Below are 22,574 nucleotides of genomic sequence, written 5' to 3' on the forward strand. Positions count from 1 at the left end.
TCCTGAGTTGTTCTGAAAAGCGTGCATTTGATCTTGAAGGCAGAGGGAGGAACTGAAGGTGATTAAACAGGGCGGGCCTGGGTGAAATCTGCCTTTTCTAGAGATTGCTCTGGCAGTGTGCCCTCCACAAGTGAAGCATCACTTGAGGTTTGTTTCATAAGTGAACACTTGAATGCTTTGCTGTCAAGTTTGTTTTGAATCAAGCACCTAGTTATTTCCTAGTATGTGTCCCGCCCTCTCCCCACCCCATTGTAGCTTTTGTTGATGTTGTTTCTCTTCACTTGGTTGATGTTTAAGTGATTGATTGAGTTCATAGTGTTTGAACCTCACCTTAATGTCTAATAATCAAGATCAAACTTTCTTCCTAACACAGCAATATTGAACGGTAAGGCTGGCTCACAGTTGAGAGGAAATGCCAGCTCCAAGAAGGCAAAGGGCTGTAATTACTTAAAGTGACCTCATTTAAGAATTTTGAGTGACCGTTTGATTGTCAGAGTTCTGCATACATTGTATTTTATTTCTGTCCAGGTTTCCACTGGCTGAACACTTTGGTTATGAGCTGAGTGTCAAGGCCAAATATTGCATTTTGAAACTGAGAGTCAAATTAGCAATTTAAACTCCTGACTTTCGTACCTGTCTGTGAAATTCAGATAAATGAAATGGAAATCTAACAGGGCTGCTGTGTTACGAAATACTGACTCTGCCTCTCCCTGTAGAGAAATCTCTAAGGGAAAATCATTTTAGCGTATATAAATATATTAAAAATATATATAACACACTTTCCCCCCCTTTATTTAGTCTTCCTTTCACTTTCTTGATTTGCCCCATTTGTGATTTCCCATTCAAATTAGGCTTGTTTGAAACCAAGGGTCCCTTGAAGAGGCACTTGTGGTAATTTTGAAAATGAAACCTACTCCTTGAAAATACTTCAGCCTAGCTTGTCCACCTTCCTGTCTGTTTCTGCAGCTGGTGCTTCTCACCACTTCCCCACATCCTCTCTTCCCCTGGGGCCAGCTCCACGGTGGCTGCCTAGTTTAGGCTCTTGCCCTGATCGCGTTCCCCACCTCCTTTACCTGCAGAGGTGTCCTTCCTGACCCCTCGCTTTGGGTGCCCGAGAGTTCTCCTCCTCCGTCTCTGGCTGCGGTAGAGGATAGGGGCCCCCTCCCCTCAGAGCATAGGAGAGCGGGTGTCTGTGCAGACGCAGGCTGGCTGCCCAGGGCACTGACATGGGTTTGAGGCATAGGAGGACTCCAAAGCCTTGCTAACAAAGCTTGCATGCCCATGATCTAGTGGCACCAGAACTACTTCTACTGTCCCCCAGGATCCAAATTTGAGAACTGACTTTCAGCTTGCTCTGAATCAATCAATGGTAAAAGGCAGATCATAAAATCCTCAAGAACATGGATCATATGTATTATTTGGATGCTGTCTACCAATGCTCACTGGCTTTCATTCTTAATAATTGTTATTTTAAAAGGTTTCTCTTCTTATAAATATTTATTTATTGTAGCAAATTTAGGCAAAAAACAGTTAAAAAAGAAAAAGAAAGAAAAGAAAAAGAATAATCCCACTGCTCTCAAAAAAATAATCCCCGTTACTTTTTTGGTGTACATCCTTCTGCCATTTCTTATATACACAGGTGCATGCAGACATATGGGCTTATGTAAGACACTGTTTTGGAAGTTTGAGCTGCTTTTCAGTTAATACTTACTCTGATCATCATTCCAAGGCATTAAATATTCTCCTAGGATATCTTTTAAACGTCTGTAGAACATCTTTTGTATGAATGAACGAAAGTGTTTATTTAGGCAGTCCTTTCTGGTTGGACATTTATGTTGTTTCCAGTGTTCCTGCCACTCTTGATATAGCATTAAGGTGAGCTTTCTTGTAGCTGTTGCCCACGACTCTGGAACATTTCCTAGGAAAAATTCCCTAAAGTGGAAGTGCTGGGTCAAGCTTTTTTTTTTTGAAGCTTTTGGTGCTAATAATATTTACTTTTGTTTCTCTCTAGACACTACAACAACAGGAATGCAAACTTCTCTACAGCAGAAAAGAGGGTCAGAGGCAAGAGAATAAAAACAAAAATAGATATAAAAACATCCTGCCCTGTAAGTATCAATGTATTTCTCCATAATAGTCATTCTTGGAGGTTTTGATTCCCAGTGTCTCAGTAACTTTTCTGGGGGCCATGTGCTTTCTCAGCAGATCCAAGGCCTTAGCTTCTTTTAATTGTAAGTAGTTTCCAAAATAATCAGCTGTTTTGGGGATGGATGGCCTCATTCACTGAGTTCCTGTGATGTTGATTACGGAGTAAAATTGCCACTGGGAGGCTTAGTGTGTGGTTGTTTCCTTCTATTAATTAATTTTGTCTGCGTAGGAGAGATCATCTCAAGGCTTGCCATCTCCCAGGGTCTCACCATCAGGCTCAAGGGTCCCAGGCTTGTGTCCTTGCTTTGCAGCGTCCAGCCCTTGGGTCTTGGGGACAGCACGCCTCCTTTCTGGGGCTCTGTTCCCTCATCTGGGGAACAGACGAGCTCCTCCTGGGGGTTCTTCCAACTGTTCCCTTCATCTTTTCCGACATCCCTCATCCCTTGAGCTCGAATTACTGGAGATTCAGGTGCATACCTATGCTTTGCTCAGAAGCAGACCTTGTGATATTCATAAAGCAATACCTCCTTAACACCCAGGTGCTGCCAGGTAGAGCCTGAGTTGAACTGTAGTGAAAAAGAGGCCCAGAAGGAGGTAGGCCTTGGGTGAGGATCCCAGAAATGGCACCACACAGTTGTGATAGCTCACCTCCCCTGAGTGCTGTCTCTGTGCCAGACTCTGAGTCCATATCTCACTTAATCCGTATCCCATGCACACAAAGCAGGAGTTCTTATTATCCCCATTTTAGGGACCATTTTAGCAAGGTCACAAGTGGGAGTGAGTGCGAGAACTGGTACTGGAGCCCCCAAAGTCACTGCTCTTAGCCCTGAGCTCTAATGCAGGGTCTCCAGAGTGGGCTGGGTAAGGCAGTCTGCCATGGGACAGGGAAGGAACATTTAGAACATCTCTTGATTTACATCTTTTATCAAAAAAAAAAAAAAAGAAAGTAAATTTTAAATCTGATGTGCAGCTTGATGGCAGAGCGTGCATAATGTTTTTACCCAATTTAAAAATAAGGCTTGTGTGGGGCTTCCCTGGTGGCGCAGTGGTTGAGAGTCCGCCTGACGATGCAGGGGACACGGGTTTGTGCCCCGGTCTGGGAAGACCCCACATGCTGCGGAGTGGCTGGGCCCGTGAGCCATGGCTGCTGAGCCTGCGCATCCGGAGCCTGTGCTCCGCAACGGGAGAGGCCACAACAGTGAGAAGCCTGCGTACCGCAAAAAAAAAAAAAAAAAAAAGGCTTGTGTGTATCTATAATTGTATATATATTTCAGTGTTCAAAAACTTTATTATTGAAGTTTATTGACAGCATGATCAGATTGGAGAGCACTGCTGTAATGTCTCCTCAGGCCAGAGCTATTTTGTCAGATACTGTAAACCCATCCGGGGTGTGTGTGTGTGTATGTGTGTGTGTGTGTGTGTGTGTGTGTGTGTGTGTGTGTGTGTGGCATAGTCTTTCTGTATACATAGGTGCGCACACACAGTGTATATGTATATCACATCCATATAGATATTTTTAATGTATGCAGGTGAGGATGGGAGAAAGTGGAGGCATTTCTAATACTGAGGAGAGACAATGAGGAATTTGTAGAGAATCATTTTGAGCCACAGCATGGTCCTAATGACGTTGGGGAAGCATTGCCCTCTTTATGTCTTAAGTTTTCATTTCTGCTCAAGAGGTCTAAATGGTACTCATTAGTAAGATGTGGGGATGTAGGAAAAGATGAAGGGAACAGTGGTATGCAGTATCTATTGATAAATAGAATATTATTGCCCTTTCCTCCCTTAAAGATCCCAATCAGATGTTTCTTCTGATTAACATCATATTCTTTAAAGATGGGGAGTCTGAAGCAAAAGAACATTATTCTAGTAAGACATACAACTTTATTACTATTTCTCAGTGTAAAATGCGTTGCTTCGGTAGAACACTCAGGTTTTTTAAACATCAGTAATGTACTTTTGTATAAAATTTGGTCAGTAGATACTATCATCAGAATCCTGTTGTCTAGATACTGTATTTAATTCTACTTCATTAAAAAAAACACCCTTTTTATTATGGAGAGTTTAAAATATATTCAAAAGTAGACAGAATAGTATAAAGAACCCACACGTACCCATCACCCAGCTCCAACAATTGTCAACTCCTGCCCAATCTTGATTCATCTATATTCTGATACACTTCTCTTCTCTCCCTGAATTGTTTTGAAGCAAATCTCAGACATCATGTCATTTACCTGTAGTTTACTCTTCCTCTAAAAAAACCCCCAAAAACAAAAATAACTTTTGTTTTGAAATAATTTTAGACTCACAAGAAGTTACAAAAATATATAGAGGGCTCCCATGTACCCTTTATCCAGCTTCTCCCAATGATAATATTCTATATATCCATAGTACATTATCAAAACCAGGGAATTGACATTGCTACTTTATTCTCTTAAAGAAAGCATTATGAGGCATCATATTCAGATTATAGTTTAGGATTTAGTTTTTAATGTTGTTTTATCATGAAATGAGCAAAACTTGGACTCGTTGAGGATGAACTGATTTGTCCTGAAGAGGTCTCAGTACCTTTGTGACCATGTTCTCTTTTTCTTCCAGTTGATCACACCAGGGTTGTCCTACACGATGGTGATCCCAATGAGCCTGTTTCAGATTACATCAATGCAAACATTATCATGGTAAACTTTGTTTCTCGTGGTGTTTTCTGACTGTATATTGCTAGCCAGTTTTTGTATTTTAAATCCTTCCTCATGGCCTGAGAGCAGTTTTCAAATGTTTGAAGTATTTTCTTCCTAAATTTCTAGCCTGAATTTGAAACCAAGTGCAACAACTCAAAGCCCAAAAAGAGTTACATTGCCACACAAGGCTGCCTGCAAAACACCGTGAATGACTTTTGGCGGATGGTATTTCAAGAGAACTCCCGAGTGATTGTCATGACAACAAAAGAAGTGGAGAGAGGAAAGGTATGCTATATACTCTACTTTTTTGAAGTATTGGACATGTCAGGTTGAACATGTTAAGAACTGAATAGGGACTTCCCTGGTGGCGCAGTGGTTAAGAATCCGCCTGCCAATGCAGGGGACACGGGTTCGAGCCCTGATCCAGGAAGATCCCACGTGCCGCAGAGCAGCTAAGCCTGTGCGCCACAACTACTGAGCCTGCGTTGTGGAGCCCATGTGCTGCAACTACTGAAGCCTGCGCGCCTAGAGCCCGTGCTCCACAACAAGAGAAGCAATCACAATGAGAAGCCTGCGCACCGCAACGAAGAGTAGTCCCTGCTCACCGCAACTAGAGAAAGCCCGTGGGTAGCAACGAAGACCCGACACAACCAAAAATAAAATATAAATAAATTTATTTAAAAACAAAAAGCTGAGTAAACACAGTAAGCTTACTCTGACCCTCTGGAAAAAAGGGAGTAGGAGAAATTTGATATGACGTACTTTGGTGTAGTTTTCTTTTTTTCTTCTTCTTAGGGTTCATGGAGCTTCTTGGGTCTGTGGGTTTATAGTTTTCTTCAAATTTGAATAACGTTTACTATTTCTTCACACATGAACTGCCAACCCACCCTGTCCTGGGTTACCAATTACACATATATTAGGCTGTTTGAAGTTGTCCTATAGCTCACTGAGACTTTCTTCATTTATTTTCAGTTCACTTTTTTCCCTCTGTTTGGGATAAGTTAGATAAGTTTCTTTTGCTATACGTGTTTCAGTTCATCTTTTCTTCTGCAGTGTAGAGTCTGCCGTTCATCCTATCCAGTGTAATTTTCACAGTAGACATTGTCCTTTTCATTTAAGTTTTATTTGAGTCTTTTTAATATATCCTATGTCTCTCTTCTTAACATGTCCATCATTTGCTGTACCTTTTGAACATATGGAATATATTTATAATAATTTTTTAAATGTCCTTGTTACTAATCCTATTATATATATCATTTCATTTTTCCATTTTAGTGGTTTAAGGTAAGAGAGTAAATCCAGTTTCTGTTACCCCATTGTGTCCAGAAGCAGAGGTCATAAAGGGAGTGTAAGAAGGCCTGTCTGGTACCTTCAGGGGATTAGAGGACTAATCAATAAACATTGATTTCACTTGTCATGTGAACTATACTTAGGACTTCTAAGCATTTAAAAAATTAATTTGAACTATCCAGACAATATATTCAGATAAACATTCAAACTCCTTACAATTAAAATTACCTTTGTCACCATCCCTTGTCCACCCAATTGTTCCCTCCTCCAACATAAACCCTCTTATCAGTTTGATGCGTATTCTTCTACACTGTCTTCTTGGCATTTGCATATGCATGTGTATAATAGGCATTATATACCTACATTTGCACATGTATATGTATTCACATACATACATGCTCCTATAGAAGTATATAGTGCTATTTTCGGACAAGTACTGTATGAAAAAGTGCTGTCATACAGTAACTTTATTGTGTATCTTGGTTTCTTTTCTCCCCACCTAATATATGTTCTAACTTCTTCTGTTAGTACATATTGGCCTATCTCATTCTTTTTAGTAATTGCATGGTATTCCATGGTATGGATGTACTACCATTTGTTTAACTGTCATATATTAGGCATTTAAATGTTTCAGTTATTTCTCTTATAAACAGTGCTGAAGTGAACAATCTTGTTCTTGCTTTTGTATGTGGTAAGTGTTTTTCTAGGTCAGATGTCAAGAAGAATTGCTAGGTCATAGGGGGTGTGCATGTTGTAAATTTTTTAAAAATTTTTTTAATTTTTCTTTTTTTCTCTTGTTTTTTTTTCCATTTTTGAATTTTTTTTATTTTTTCTTGTTTATTTATTGTTTTTGCTTTTGCATGTTGTAAATTTTAATAAATTCTGCCAACTACCCTCTAGAGTGGTTGTCCCAGTGTACACTCCCCCCAAGCAACATATGCCTAGTACCCATCTCCCTGCACTCTTCATGACACTTCAGGTTTTTAAAAATTATAACATCCCACACCTATGGAGAAGCAGACAAATCCCACTGAGTGACAGCTCTGTGTGTTATCCCAAAGTGAACCCATCCATTGTGGATTTTTTAATATGGAAAAGTTCTCTGTTTTTGTTTGTGTTCTAGTCAAAGTTCTTTTTATTTAGATATACTTTAACTGGTTTATGTAAAAGTTGCATGGAACGTAGCAGTCATACCCTATAAAAAGACAGATGGGTGATTTTGGATTTTAGCCCTTCTAATGTAATTTTCATATCAGTTGTGAAAGGCAATGTGATTTTGTAAGATTTTTGTTATTGTACTGCTAGTTGTTACACTTTTGAATACCTTTGAGGCCAGGTCTGGTCATTGTGAAACAAAGGCTTCCTCTAGCAGCTGCCTGCAGTAACAGTAGATGTTCTTGAATTAATGGACAAGTTAAAATGTCTTCATAGTTTTTGCTTCAGGTGAGTGTCACCTGTTCTAAGTATGGAAAGGAAAACTGAGCCCTCCGTCCTGCCTGTTGCCTGATTGCAGTTGTAGGAGGCCACCTGTTCTCAGAGGACTTGAGGGCTGTGAAGAGAGGGTTCTCGGGTCACTTCAGAGGGATCAGGATTGGTCCCTCTCAGAAGAGCTGCCAGAAACGCCTAGAATAGACAGACGTTGGGCCAAGTCACTCTGCCCCCAGCTCCTTACCTCCTTCTCCCGGCCTTTGTCTGTTTTCTCATTCTCCCTCTGTACTCTGCTGCCGGAGAGGAGGACATGATGGACTTTCAGTCTCCCCGCGAGCGTTTCTGGTAACTTGTTCGCCTGTTATCCCCTCCAGTGCACAGAAGAAAAACCAGACTCTGAATTCCCTTTGATTCCTGGGCTTTAATTTAAAAGCTAAAGTATTAGCACTCACATTTTAGAATTTGTTTGCCAAGGTTTACATCAGAGTTTGGGAAACTGGGAGGAGGGCACAGTAGATTGCAGACATGCAGAGTCAGCTACAATGTTAGGAGTTGTGATTTAATTTGTCTTCTTTTGAGCGGCCAGCAGTCCTCAGAATTGTTTGGAGAGTGGCAGCATTGCATACATTTAATAGTCAAAGTGTTTATTTGGGGATAATAAAAATTGTGTCAAATCTGTCAAAGAGGTTTTTGGATCTACAGGATCGTGGAGGGAAAGCTGAATTCAGAATAATACATAAAAGACCACATAAGCCATGCTAAGCAGAAAAGTAAACGCTGTCCATTAATTCTTCTGTTGACCTTTCCTCCTGCCATGTTTTTCTTCTTTCCCTCAGTCATTGACTGTGGGGATGTCTGCAGCTGCTCTCTGATTTCTCGTTTTATAACAGTGAATTTCTCTGTCTCCCTAATGCACAAGGTAGATTTCTCTTGCTGATATTTGTGTCTTGGTTGTTGTTGAAAGTGAGTGGTGTGGGTGACTGCTCCCAGGAGAAAACAAGACGCAAAGGCATTCTCTGCCCAGGACATATCACCAAAGATACGCAGACTCATCTCTCATTGAGCAAAATATCTTCCTCTTTGGCAGCCAGAATGATTCCCTTGGTGCCATATTCTCCAATCTGCCTGCTCTGAAGCCAGCAGCTATTGCAGGCTTGGCGTTCCCAGGCACCCAGTTAAGCGAAGGTGACGTGTGTAGCAGGTATCAGATGGATCTGGATATAGAAAAAGCAGCTGGTTCAAAACCCCATCAGCTGCCTTTCTGTGCTGGAGTTATTCACACTTGGGTTAGATAAGGCGGGGAGACCTCCTACACTGGCACGGAAATGGACCAGACAGTCTGGCTCGTTGGGCAGCCCATCCACCTCCAGAGCCCCTGCTTGCCTTCCCTGCATAGTGACTGGTAGATCTCTGGAATTCAGAACTGAGTGCATGCTAGGCAGCACACTCATACTGGGTAGTCCCCTTCTTTCTGCCTCTTTGGTTCTTTAGAGAGAAATAAGCAAACACTGACTCTCCTTGGACCTGGCTTAAATTAGGCAATTTTGCAACAGCAGCTTTCTCTTCCCACTTCTCCCTGGTTCTCCACACACGTGCTTTTCTTTTTGAATTCTTCTTTCCTTCTTTCAAAACCCAACAGTTAGATACCAGACAGGCCGTTTTCCATGTTAGTGGTCATCAAGGAAGACTTGAACGTTGGTTTTCTTTTGGTTTCGGCTTTCATGTCAGAGTTCACAGAGATTAACTGTCTTTTCTCTGATCCCTTCCAGAGTAAATGTGTCAAATACTGGCCTGATGAGTATGCGCTAAAAGAATACGGGGTCATGCGCGTTAGGAACGTCAAAGAAAGTGCTGCTCATGACTATACGTTAAGAGAACTTAAACTTTCGAAGGTTGGACAAGTAAGTATATTGTCGTACTTTAGAGACTTTGGTAACTGCGCATGGTGTGCGCTAATCCAGGGTCGTGCGGTTACTCCTGTCTGCATACCTTCAGGCATTTGTTCACTCACTGAGTAACATCCATCTATCAGGAGCCTTCTATGTGCCAGGCACCGTCAAGGTACTACTGATACATCGCAAACCAGACCGGCACAGTCCCTGCCCCCACAGAGCCTAGGGAGGTGGAAGGTTAAGGAGTAAATAACCAACTAAGCTTTCCGATTGTGCTCCAGCTGTGAAAGCCACAGGATGGTATGTTAGAGAGTGACTGGGTACCCGAGATGGAGTAAACAGGGAGGGCTTCTCTGAGGGGGTGCCACGCAAGCTGAGACCTGAAGGTGGAGCAGCATCCAGAGGGTCAGGAGAGGAGTGTTCTAAGCGGAGGGAGCAGTGAGTGCAAAGGCCCTGAGGCCTGTTCAGTGACGAAATTCCATGGCATCAGCTTTTAATTGCTTGTAGTTCAGGTTTGTCCCTGGGGTGACTAACTTTGAATCCAACAAGATTTGGATTCATTATAATTGCATGGTGAGAGGGGCTTACTTTTTCAAAGTCCTTTGGGGACATAAAGGTAAGCGAAATCGCCTTTGTCCCCAGGGAATTGCAGTCATGTAGCCGAGAGAAGCCATGTATGCAAAGTCCTGTGCTGTCGAGCAGGCATCGGCTGTCACACCCGTCTAAGGTGCTGGAGTTCTGCCGAGGCTGGGCTTCCAGCCGGGGCATCAGGGAGACCGTCTCAGAAGAGGGTGGGCCTTTAGGTCGGGGTCTCTGTGGGAGAAGATGGCGGAGAGAGGGCCTCCCAGATGAAGTGTCATTGTCAGCCAGGGTTCTGAAGTGCCAGCGTCAAGGAAATGGGGTTTACAGGGAATGAAGGCAAGTGGGGAATTGAGGGAGTAAACGGGTTGAGAGAGGTTGGGACCAAGTTGGGAAGAGCCTTAACTCTCACGTGAAGAAATGTAAATTTTAGGGACTTCCCTTTTGGTCCAGGGGTTAGGACTCTGTGCTTCCATTGTAGAGGGCCCAGGTTCGATCCCTGGTTGGGGAACTAAGATCCCACATGCCGCAGGCATGGCCAAAAAAAAAAAAAGAAGAAATGTAAATTTTATTCATTGGCTGGTGTTGGACCCGTGACGGTTCTTGTGCCAAGTGGACACATGTGGAGACAGGTGCCAGGAAGGTGTCCTACAGCCCCACCGAGGGAAGAGTGGGATGGAGTGACTCCAGTGGCCAGGACGCCTGTAACCAGGAGGGCTCCGCAGAGGTCTAGGTCTGATGGCCTCTCTCCACGTTTTGCTTCTTTTCCCTTCCTTTGGAAATGAATATGATATAAAATGCCAGAATAAACTCTAGAAGAGAAGCGAGGGATGTGAGAGACCCCTTGGGGGGGTGAAGTCTGTAGGGTGTGTAGGGATAGTTTGGCTATTGGAGGAGGAGGCGGAATCAGACGTCGTAGGGTTTTGAGTCTGAGTGGACGGTGGCACTGTGGCAGAGGTCTGAAAAGCTGGAAGATGTACAGGATGGTAGGGCTTGAATCGTTTGGGTAAAAGATGGTAGGGGCAATGGAAAGAAGGGGACTGACTGGAGATAATTGTGGATGTAAATGTGAAGGGGTTTGATGATGGTGTGAATGAGGGGCGAGGGCTGCAGCAGATTTGAGGAGGGAGGGAGGATGAAGCGCAACCTGCTGGACACGTAAAGTTTGAGATGCCTTTGAGACGTCAAGGCGAGGATGCCAGGGAGGCAAGGGTGGAGGCTGGATGAGGAGGGGCGTGGGATCTAGAGCATCGTGGATGGGTTGGTTTTGATCGATGGGGGTAGCACTTCTTGGCCACAGGAGGGAAAGAGGAGAAGGTGGCCACAGATATAGGGAGGGGAGCTGACAGGGATTTGCTCTAAATTCTCTATCAGGCCTGAGGCAAGGCCATCCATTGACATTCAAAGGGAATAAGAAGAGGCGAAATGTTTGAGGAAAGTAGGGAAAGGATGAAATAGTCATTGTGTAGCAAAGCAAGAAATCCAGTAAATTTCTGGGCAGTGCTGAGTGCCCATTGAGGTGGTGAAGATGAACATTCAGTGATACCAGTCACCTGGTGTGAGTTTTCTCCAAGGACACTCTGTTCCTTGGGTACAAAACAGAGAAAGTGGGTGGTTATGTTCGTCCAGGCTTGGGGCTTTGCTGGGGCGGGGCGGGGTGTGTGTGTTTGTGTGTGCAGTGGATGGAGAGAGGGTGGAGGGAGTGGAGGTCTGTGTTGGAGAGTGGCTGTGAGGAGAGTGCGTGGAATCTGAGCTGGGCAAGCCAGCAGCAAGGGCAGGAGGAGGCAGGCAGAGGGTGGATGGAGGGGCTCAGTGGTCTGGTGAGTTCCCTGAGGTGGTCGGGGGACTGAAGTGAGCTGGAAGCCTTGGCAGTTGTGGTCCAGGGTGGGATGTCAAACTTCTGATGTCAGCGGGGGTGCAGTTGTGGGGAGAGGGTGGAGGTTCAATTGCAGAGACTGAGAGAGGAGTTGTCCAGCAGAAATGAGACAGAGATTTAGAGGACATCGGACAAAGATTCCGGATAGGTTTTTCTTCAGGTTTAGTGATAAACTACCCATCTTCTCATCATCAGGTGTTTCTCAGTAGCAGGTGGATTTTTCTTCAGTTTTAGTGATAAACCATCCATCTTCTTGTTATCGGAGATTTGGGAGGAGCAGGTACGGGAAATGTTGGCGTTTGGGTTTGTGTTTTGCACCCTCGGATGCAGGTGCTGACATGGGACCAATCATTTCTCCAGAATTGCTGGTCACAGATTATCTGCTGTTTTGTAGAGCTCATTCCATGTTTTCTAAAGTGCTATCACATGATCTCATTTAAGCCTCCTGATTGCTTGGGAAGGAGGGGTGGGAGCAGAGACCTCAGTGGCCATTTACGAAGGACGAGGAGCAAGGATGCTCCGGGCGCTGGATCTCTCTCGTTCCCTGTCCTTTCTGTGACCCTGGTAGCCCCCTGATCTTTAGCTCACTGGTAACATCCAGAAAAATCTTTTTCTGGCTCAGCAAATTAAATGCACATAATTCAAGAAAGGATCTTGATTGTGGTTCAGATTCCCTGGATGTTCTGAAGGTTACTGGTGGTGGACACTGGTCTAGTTATACTCTCTCTCTCTTTTTTTAAATCGCCTTTAAAAATGTTACTTAGCTTGGATTGTCTCCAGATATGTCGGAAGAAGATGTAGTAACGAATAGTGCCGTTACAGTGATCTAATCTGGGTAGACCCAGAACACAATGCTTTTTGTTTTTTTGTGGTCTTGGTACCCTTGTTGACCTTTATTAATGTCAGTCCTCAGAAGAGCACCAGTGTGCTGAGTCTCTTAACTGTCTCCTGCGCAGTGGCTGTGTGTTTAATTGACGTTGTTTAGTCCTCACAATGGTATTGTGACTGAGAGATTCTTATCTCCATCGGCAAATGAAGAAGTTGAGGCTTAGAGATGTCCAGGGGCCGCAGTGAGTGTGAATCCTGAAGTTTGGGCCTAAATCCACCCATCTGATTGCAAAGCCTGTCTTCTTATCTGCTTTGCAGCAAACAGAGGTTTAAATATCATATTATAATAAAAGTGTGTGTTGGGGGAGGGGAGGAGGGCCAGGTACAAAAAGACAAAGAGGAACAAGTGCTTGAGGGAATACCCGTTTTCTCATCTGGTGGGAGGAGAGCCCTGAGTCCCAGAGGGCTCAGTTGCCTCCCAGGTAGAGCTGCACTTGGATGAGGAGGGTCAGGGACCTCATCTGCCCCTGGCTGAGGATTCAGAGACCGATTCAGGCAGTAGTTTCCTGAAGAACAAATAGCCGTACAAGACATCTTGGTTCTTATGGCAGAGGCCAAGGGTTGCCTCCAGGATTGCTCAGCCAGACCCAAAAGGAGGAGAGATCTGGGAAACTCGTGCAGGGGACCTGTAAGCAGTGTGTGAGGAGGCTCTGTGCGGGCCTGGTCCCCTGGCTCACGTAGGATCTGGGAAAGATGGGGACAAGACGAGTCCTCAACCCCTTGATTTATTTAATTCTTTTCTGGTTTTTCTTGGCTTTACTCCAGGGGAATACGGAGAGAACGGTCTGGCAATACCACTTTCGGACCTGGCCGGACCACGGAGTGCCCAGTGACCCCGGGGGCGTGCTGGACTTCCTGGAGGAGGTCCACCATAAGCAGGAGAGCATCACGGACGCGGGGCCTGTGGTGGTTCACTGCAGGTGACGAACCCTCCCACTTCTAGGGCGCTGCCTGTCCCGTGTCCTGATGCCCAGGGGGCTTGTTTTTACCTGCCCATCCCCAGCTCTTTAACTGAGGGAAAAATTTAATCTTTGTTTGAGGCATTAAGGGACCACTTTGACCCAAAGTACATTTCTTCTAGATCCTACGGGACCACCGTGTACCTGGGGGTGGTGGGGCACAGGGTGGTAAACAGTCCTTATTCTCAAGGAGCCCTTAGTCTGGTAATGTTTGCTTGGTTTTCTTTGTTAATATAATAATTTAGGATTCATCTCTTTGATTGTGCTTCTGTTCTCTTTTTCCATGGAAATGAGGTATGTTTTTTCCCCTGACAATATACTTGTTTGCTTCAGAAGATTTGGACTGCTCCCCATCCAGGCTTCTAGAAGCCAGGCCCATGGCCTCTGCACCAGAGTTTGCAGGCTGCTGGTGCCCAAGCTTAGGTTTCATGATTATACTGGGGAAAGTTTGGTTTCCTAAATCTCTTTCATATGCAAGTAGATGTGTGTGAAACGTTGTTTATTCAGTTCTTTAAAAGCTCCCTTTTATTGAGCACTTGCTCTATACCAGCATCTGAGCTCAGTGCTTTTTCATCCGTTACTCATATTTGATCCTCACAACAACCTATTTCACAGATGAGGAAACTGAGGGTCAGAGAGGTTAAGGGAGTGGCCTCAGGCACATTGTGCTGGAGAAGCTGGACTCCAAGTGTAGGATGGACTGAGTCCAAAGCCCCGTGCTCTTTGCTAATATATTTGCAAATATAAATGGACAATCTAATAAACACTCCCAAGAGTAGACATTGTTTCTGTTAATATTAATAGCTTGGTTTTGCATATAAAACCCTCATGAATGACTCCGTTGTCCTCGCTCTTCATCCTTCTGCCCACAGTGCTGGAATTGGCCGAACAGGGACGTTCATTGTGATTGATATTCTTATTGACATCATCAGAGAGAAAGGTAGGTCATCTGGAGGACAAGAAGCTACAGTTCCTGTTTTCAGTTTATGGAAGGAAAGTGCTAGTGAAAGTAGCCTGTAGAAGAGAATTGAATGTTAAAATATTTTCACAAAAATCTAGGCCGGAGACTTCAGCTTTCAGTATGTTTGCCAGAGAACAGAAGTGATGCTGTTTGAGCTTTTGGCATAAAACAAAGCCTAGGAGCTGTGGGTGCCACTGCTCTGGTCTTTTGTTGAACATGCAACTGCCTTGCTGATGGTATGGGACGGTGCTGTTGGAACGTGAGGGACCCCTCACTGCTGACCCTTTACGCTGTAATCTTCTAGGATCCTTGGTATTGGTCAGAAGGCCAGTGCTGTAGCCCTTGGAACATGTTCGGTTAGAACATTAAAGACTTAAGTTTGCTTTATCTCTGAGTCTGCTAACAGTTGTGCATTAAACCACTTCACATTGTCTCTGCAGTTTATCCTGATACTCCATGGTGCTTGCTTTGTAGGTGTCGACTGTGACATTGACGTTCCCAAAACCATTCAGATGGTGCGGTCTCAGAGGTCAGGGATGGTCCAGACAGAAGCACAGTACCGATTCATCTATATGGCCGTCCAGCATTATATTGAAACACTACAGCGCAGGATTGAAGAAGAGCAGGTACCAAGCCTAGAAGGCTGGCGTGTGGATTTTCAGTGGTTTTCTCTGGGCAGCTTGGATATGCTCTCCTTCCATGCAAAAGGACAGGCTCTGATAGATAACTGTCTTTCTTTGAAAAGGTGAAACAAGTTCCCAACCAGGAAGGGCCTCTCTGGAAACGAATTATTCCCTACTTCACAGCTCTGATTTTTCAGTATGGAGTAGCTCAGGAAGGAGCACCAGGCCTGACAGATTGGGGAAACAGCCACAGAAAAATTGGGATTTTCCCAGGCTCACACGGCAAGCTTAGAACGCAAAGCCTCAAAGTTTCCAGCCTGTTCCACTTTTGGTCCAGGCGATATTCATCCTGATTCCATCTCTTAAATGAATGCCTCACTCTTAATAGCACATGGGGGTTTGAACCACCAATTTGGTCGAGTTGGAAACAGTAAAATTTCAATTTTAATAAGCCATGCATAATGAAGAACAATGTGGCATTGGTGCCTTTCCATTGGAAGCTATTCATAACAGACACAAAGCTGAGTTAAAGAGGATTGAGGAGACTGCTCTTTCCGGAGCTTAGACCTATCTCCCTCCCCAGCCCCAGCCCCAGCCCCATTGCTGTGCTGCAGACTGGATGGTGTCTAAACATCAACAGGGTTTGCCTGCTTTACCCTGTTTATTGCCTTCCAGAAAACTCAGCTTCTCAAAATAGGACCTGCCACCTAACTGAAAGATTTCTAGCCCAGCAGCATAGCAGCCACGTTATCAAAGTGTGGTTAGCCAAAGTTAGTTAGTTTAGTAGGTTCTCAGTCCACACAGAAATACTCACTAGATTGTTTCCTTGTACAAAAACATCTTCAGAAGCAGTGTGTGTATAGAAAGCTACCGCCAAATAGTTAACAAGCTACTGGTTTTGAACTTTACTGCTTTAAGTCTGACTTTGTGTTATTGTAAGTGCTATGAACTGTTTAGATGGTTACTGTAGGCTATTTTATATTTGTCTTCCAGTTATATTAATTTGGGCCAGGAATACTTAAAGCATAAAGCTGCCCAAAGAGAAGGACTCCTAATAAATACAAGAGAGGATAGTACAGTTGGTACAAATGGGAAGTTATTCGGGAATATCTTGAAGAACATAATGTAGTCTTGTTCAGAAAAGCTGGGGGGAAAGCTCTCTATTTCACTCAGAAGCTTTGGTCTTTCTTCTTGTTTTGGAGAATTTAGGGACTTTCCCTCCCAGCTTTTCTGGCACTTCAGATCTTCCCATTACCATATATGGTCCCTCTGACCCTGAATTTGAAGTTGTAATTTGGATTTAGGAACTACTTAAAAAAAAACCAAAAAACCTTTATTGCTGCTCTTTTATTGGAGGTGAGGGGTAGGAGAGGTAGAATGTAGACAGAATGTAGTCTACAGAATGTAGACGATAGAAACTGAATGTCCCTGGTAATCCCATCCCAAGAGTACTAGAATGCATGCATGCATTCATCCACTCAGCCAATACTTTTTTGGTGCCAATATGTGTCAGCACATGAACTACTATTTGGTATATGAGCCTTTGGATTTATGTAGCCTAAATATATGTAGGCTTAGATTATATTTATTTTTAAAAATTAGATCCTGTAATATGTTGTTTTCTGCATTGTATTGTTTGATTCAGTGTAGGAACTTGCTACTTGATTTAGTGGTAAAGTAAGAAGTACTTTATTTTAGCAGAAGGTTTAAGTGGCAGACTTAAGACCATGAAAACCGGGCTTCCCTGGTGGCACAGTGGTTGAGAGTCCGCCTGCCGATGCAGGGGACACGGGTTCGTGCCCCGGTCCGCGAAGATCCCGCATGCCGCGGAGCGGCTGCGCCCGTGAGCCATGGCCACTGGGCCTGCGCGTCCAGAGCCTGTGCTCCGCAACGGGAGAGGACACAGCAGTGAGAGGCCCGCGTACCGCAAAAAAAAAAAAAAAAAAAAGAACATTAAAACCACCTGATTTTTAAATTAAGCAAAAGAACAAAACTCATTTAGGATAATTAATTATTTTGAAATACAGTCATTTCCAAAATTATGAAGCATTAAGGACCTTTGGGAGTGGAAGAATGTGCTACAGAGGGGTAAATGAAAAAAAGAAAAGGCAGTAGAGAAACAGACAGCATTGGAAGGAGGAAATGCAGAAACAGGTGGGAATCTAGAGGAAATGCAAATGAGCAAGACTGAGAAAATTCTCAGCTCTTTATAAATGGATCTTCTCACACTCTGCTGTTTACTTGGAAGTAGATTTCTTTTGTTAACTTCCATTTCAGAATTAAAACAATTTTTTTTTTACTTGCAGAAACAGTATAATAGAATTCCCTTCACCCACCTTTCCTGACTGTTAACATTTTAACACATTTACTTTATCACTGATTCATATTCTCTCTCTCTCTCCATATGTATATACACACACACACATATATAAATAGCTTTATATATACCTATATAATTTTTTAAATGAAATGTTTGTAGGTTGCAAACATTAATGTCCCTTTGCCTCCAAATACTCTGATGTGTATTTCCTAGAAATAAGGACATTCTTTTATATAACCATAGTAAAATTATCAAAATCAGGAAATTAGCACTGATACAGTAACTATTTTCGAATCTATAGACCGTGTTCAGATTTTGCCAATTTGTCCTACTAATATCCTTCGTGTGGTTCAGGGTCACGTGGTGCATTTAGTTGTCATGTATTTTTAGTCTCCTTTAATCTGGAGCAGTATTCAATCTTTATCTTTCATGACCTTGACATTTTTGAAGAGTTCAGACCAGTTACTTGGTAGAATGCTCCTCAGTTTGGATTTGTATGATGTGTTCTCTTGATGAGATTCAGGTCATGCATTTTTGACAGGACGGTCGCAGAAGTGATGCTGTGTCCTTCCTGGTACATCACATCATGAGCTCCCTCTTGGTTTGTTTCACTCCTGGCGGTGTTAACTTTGATCACTTGGTTAAGGTGTTGTCTGTCTGATTTCTCCACTGTTACGTTGCTGTCTTTCCCTTTTTAATTACTATCTTGTAGGTAGATACAAGAAACTATATAAATGAACAATTTTTCATCATACTTTTTGCCTACCAGTTTTATATTCATTCACGATTCTTGCCAGGAAAAATTACCACTGTGACATTTGCCCAATGGTGATTTTCTCTTTTCACCATTCCCTTTTCATTTATTAGATGGAAGCCTACTATAAGAAATAGCTTTCCCATCTTCCTTATTTATTTATTCATTTATTTATTTATGTCAGAATGGGTTATAGTCCATTACTGTTACTTATTCTGTTGCTTAAACTGTCCCAAATTTGCCTAGTGGGAACCCTTTCGAGTTGGTTCCTGTATTTTTTTGATATGTTCCCATTTTTGATTACTTCCTTACTCTTTTTGACACCACAAGATGATCTAGGTTCATCTTGTACTTTCCCAGCCAGTTTTCTAAGGAGCCCTGATGCTTCTTACTGAAGAGTGGTATTTCAAAGCCAAGATCTGGATACTGGGTATGTTTGTTTGTACTGGTATAATATTCTTTGAATTGCTAATTAGCAAATTAATTACTCCTCTTGTCTAGCTCTCTCTATATAATCCCTCTCTCTCTCTCTCTCTCTCTCTCATATATATATGTGTGCGCGTGCGCGCGCGCATGTGTGTGTGTGTGTGTGTGTATATATATATATACACACACACACACACACATATATGCATGAGGCCATGCCTCCATTTGTCCTATTTTATTTGTTTCCCTAGCCTTGTGCTTCTTCACATATCTTCCATAATCTCCTTGGTTCAATAAAAAGGTGTTCTCACATTTGTTCATTTGTTTATTCATTCCTGCATTAATTAAAGTCAGTTGTATTATGTGCCAGGCACTGTGCCAGATCCTGGAAATATAAGTAGTCATGTTCCTGAAATGGAAATAAATCCGTACGATGGAGCAGAAGGAGTTAGAGGGAGAGCATGGGGCGTGTTGGGCGAGATTAGGAAAGTCAGCAGAGGCCAGATTTCGAGGGGGCAGGTCTTGCAGGCCATATTGAGGATTTAAAACTTTATCCTAAGGAAAATGGGAAATCACTGAGGATTTTGAAGCAGGGGAGTGACATAAAAAGATCCTCAGGTCTTCCCTGGTGGCACAGTGGTTAAGAATCCCCCTGCCAATGCAGGGGACATAGGTTTGATCCCTGCTCCGGGAAGATCCCACATGCCGTGGAGCAGCTAAGCCCATGCGCCACAACTACTGACGCTGCACTCTAGAGACCTCGAGCCACAACTACTGAGCCCGCGTGCCGCAGTTACTGAAACCCACGCGCCTACAGTCCGTGCTCCGCAACAAGAGAAGCCACCGCAGTGAGAAGCCTGTGCAGTGCAACGAAGAGTAGCCCCCGCTCACCACAACTAGAGAAAGCCCACGCACAGCAACAAAGACCCAACGCAGCCAAAGATAAATAAATAAAAAATAAATAAATTTATGAAAAAAAAAGAGATTGTCATTTTAAAAAGAGGGCCCTGGCTTGAGAGGGAAGGCTGGGTGGGCACGAGGCTTGAGCAGCTGCAGGGGGACCAGCGTCAGTGAGAACCGATGGTGGTTTGGACAGGATAGCAGGGGCTGGTAGTGAGCCCAGGGAGAGTAGAACCAGTAAGATTCTGTGATTAGATGCGGAAGGAGTCAGGGTGTTTGTAATCCTGACATTTGAGCCCAGAGCACCCTGGATGCATCATCTTGTTGTTCTGTAACTTAGACAAGAGCATTTTCATTTTACTCTCTCCCTGCTCTGGGCTTTTGGGCTTTTTTGTAATTTAAGGTTTAAGAATGTAACTGGGTTTACTCACATGGCAAGATAGTTAATACCAGATGATTTTAGAGCCTCATGGTTGGTTCCTTCTTTCAACCTTGGCTGTGTGTCAGTTGACAAGACCGTAAGATTTATTATAAACATTGCAAGCGACTTGGTAACCATGCTATGTCATTGAATTCCAGGGAGGATAGATAAATTTCAGATCATTTTTTTAGACCTCCTCTGAAATAAGTTTCCCTCCACTCCTCAAAGCAAAATAAAACAAAATGGAACAAAACAGCCCCTACCCCCTGAGAATTTTTCTTGATCTATAAGACAGCCTGGGCTGTCATGTTCCGAGAAACAAACCCATCTGACTTGTGAATCAGTTTTATTTCTTGTTTTTCCAAAATAAGCTAAAAAGCTCCAGCATTTTTATGTTATTCCTCAAGCTGCTATGATTTTTAAAAATAATTCCTGTTCCATTTGCATTAATTATTCCTCATTGGAAAATTCTTTTGTCATCACTTCATGTAGAAATATTGATTTTGATTTTCAAGAAAGTGTGTAGTAGGGAGAAAGAAATGGGGGGATGGAGTTTCAGTCATGCAAGATGATGAGGTTCTAGAGATCTGCTGTACACCAATAGCAAGTGGTTAACAATATTATACTGTACACATAATGTTTTGTAAAGAGAATATATCTCATGTGTTTTATTTTAAACCACAATTTTTAAAAAAGTGTTGAGTAGAAAGCATCTTTATGCTTCAGTTTATTTATTGTATATTTAAATTTTTTATTTAAAAAAATGAGTTAGGGGCTTCCCTGGTGGCACAGTGGTTGAGGGTCCGCCTGCCGATGCGGGGGACGCGGGTTCGTGCCCTGGTCCGGGAGGATCCCACGTGCCGCGGAGCGGCTGGGCCCGTGAGCCGAGGCTGCTGGGCCTGCGTGTCCGGAGCCTGTGCTCCGCGACGGGAGGGGCCGCAGCGGTGGGAGGCCCGTGTACCGCAAAAAAAAAAAAAAAAGAGTTAGGATTTTAAAACTTTTAAGTGATGCTCTCTGTCAATTCTTCCAGCTAATATTTAATTTTAAATTATATTGTATCTTTAAAAAAATTACTTCTTATGTAAGTCAGCATTTCAGTGCTAAAAAGTGTATGGCTGCTATTCAGAGGTGATTATTCACAAGGACTTTAAATTTTTTTTTTTTTTTTTTTTTTTTGCGGTACACGGGCCTCTCACTGCTGTGGCCTCTCCCGAACGCACAGCCCAAGCGGCCATGGCTCACGGGCCCAGCCGCTCCGCGGCATGTGGGATCTTCCCGGACCGGGGCACGAACCCGTGTCCCCTGCATCGGCAGGCGGACTCTCAACCACTGCGCCACCAGGGAAGCCCAGGACTTTAAATTTTTAAAACCAGTTCAAAAAATTCAAATACTATATAGACTCAATGAAACATTTTCTCCTCGGATTTCTTTTTTGCAACTTCTTCCCTAGACTATAAGTTCTGTAATGACTGCAATTTATAATAAATTGGTTTGGCTGCTTTAACAGAGGCTAAATAATAGTGCCTTAAACAAGATAGAAGCTTATTTCTCTATAGAGAAGTCCAAGCTGGCAGGCAATTTGGGGATCAGAGGGTATAGGGCGGGGACCTAGGTTCATCCAGGGACCCAGGTACATTTGGTCTTGTCCCTCTACTGTCCTTTAGGATGTTTCCTTTTTCACATGGTTGCAGAGAGTAGGAGGAAGTGGAGGGCAAGCAGCTGCCTGTTAACGTAGGAGTCAGACTTTCTCTGTCGAGGGTCAGACGGTGAGTCTCTTAGGATTCCCCGTTACGTATGGTCTCTGTTGCATACTCTCTCTTTTTTTACAACCCTTTAAAAACTATTAAACTTGTGATGAAGTAACTACTCTTACAAGCCTTGCAAAAGGTCTGGGCTAGATTTGTCCCATAGGCCATTAGTTTGCCACCCCCTGTTTTAAGGTTATGACTAGAAATTGCACACCACTTCCTCATCTGTTAAATATGGCTGGGACTTCCCTGGTGGTCCAGTGGTCAAACTCCACGCTTCCACTGCAGGGATCGCGGGTTCGATCCCTGGTAGGGGAACCAAGATCCCCCGTGCCGTGTGGCGTGGCCAAAATAAATAATAAATAACATAAATAATAAATAGGGCTAATAATAGTATCTATTTCAAAAGGTTGTTATGAGGATTAAAATGAGATAATATACTCAAATAGTGCCTGACACAAAGCCAGTGCTTAGAAAATTTTAACTGTTTTTACTGTAATAATAATTGATATTTAACTCTGTGAAAGAGAATTAGCACATTTTTCTTTTATCTTCTGATTTTTGTCATGGTTTATGACATTTATATCTATAATTATGACAGTTGTTCAGTGTTAGTGCTGTATTTAGATCAAAACTCTAGTCCTTTTATCACGGTATCTGTTTCTCTGAATTCTTTGTTTTGA

The 22,574-nt window shown here is 43.2% G+C and overlaps 1 protein-coding gene across 7 annotated transcripts in view; it reads left to right on the top strand.

Annotated features, from left to right (window-relative positions):
* PTPN11 (protein tyrosine phosphatase non-receptor type 11) overlaps positions 1-22,574 on the top strand; it is a 78,323-nt gene that overhangs the window by 45,626 nt on the left and 10,123 nt on the right. For 3 of the 7 annotated variants that reach the window (XM_033408760.2, XM_033408759.2, XM_033408764.2), the window contains exons 7-14: positions 2,012-2,108; positions 3,940-4,017; positions 4,747-4,826; positions 4,953-5,111; positions 9,314-9,445; positions 13,533-13,699; positions 14,611-14,678; positions 15,174-15,325. In XM_033408760.2, coding sequence (XP_033264651.1) covers positions 2,012-2,108; positions 3,940-4,017; positions 4,747-4,826; positions 4,953-5,111; positions 9,314-9,445; positions 13,533-13,699; positions 14,611-14,678; positions 15,174-15,325 — 933 coding nt within the window. The remainder of the gene's footprint in view (positions 1-2,011; positions 2,109-3,939; positions 4,018-4,746; positions 4,827-4,952; positions 5,112-9,313; positions 9,446-13,532; positions 13,700-14,610; positions 14,679-15,173; positions 15,326-22,574) is intronic. The other 4 variants (XM_033408763.2, XM_004281448.3, XM_033408761.2 and 1 more) reach the window with 3 other exon arrangements.

The sequence above is a fragment of the Orcinus orca genome, chromosome 15 (assembly GCF_937001465.1).
Source record: "Orcinus orca chromosome 15, mOrcOrc1.1, whole genome shotgun sequence".
Taxonomy (NCBI): Eukaryota; Metazoa; Chordata; class Mammalia; order Artiodactyla; family Delphinidae; genus Orcinus; species Orcinus orca.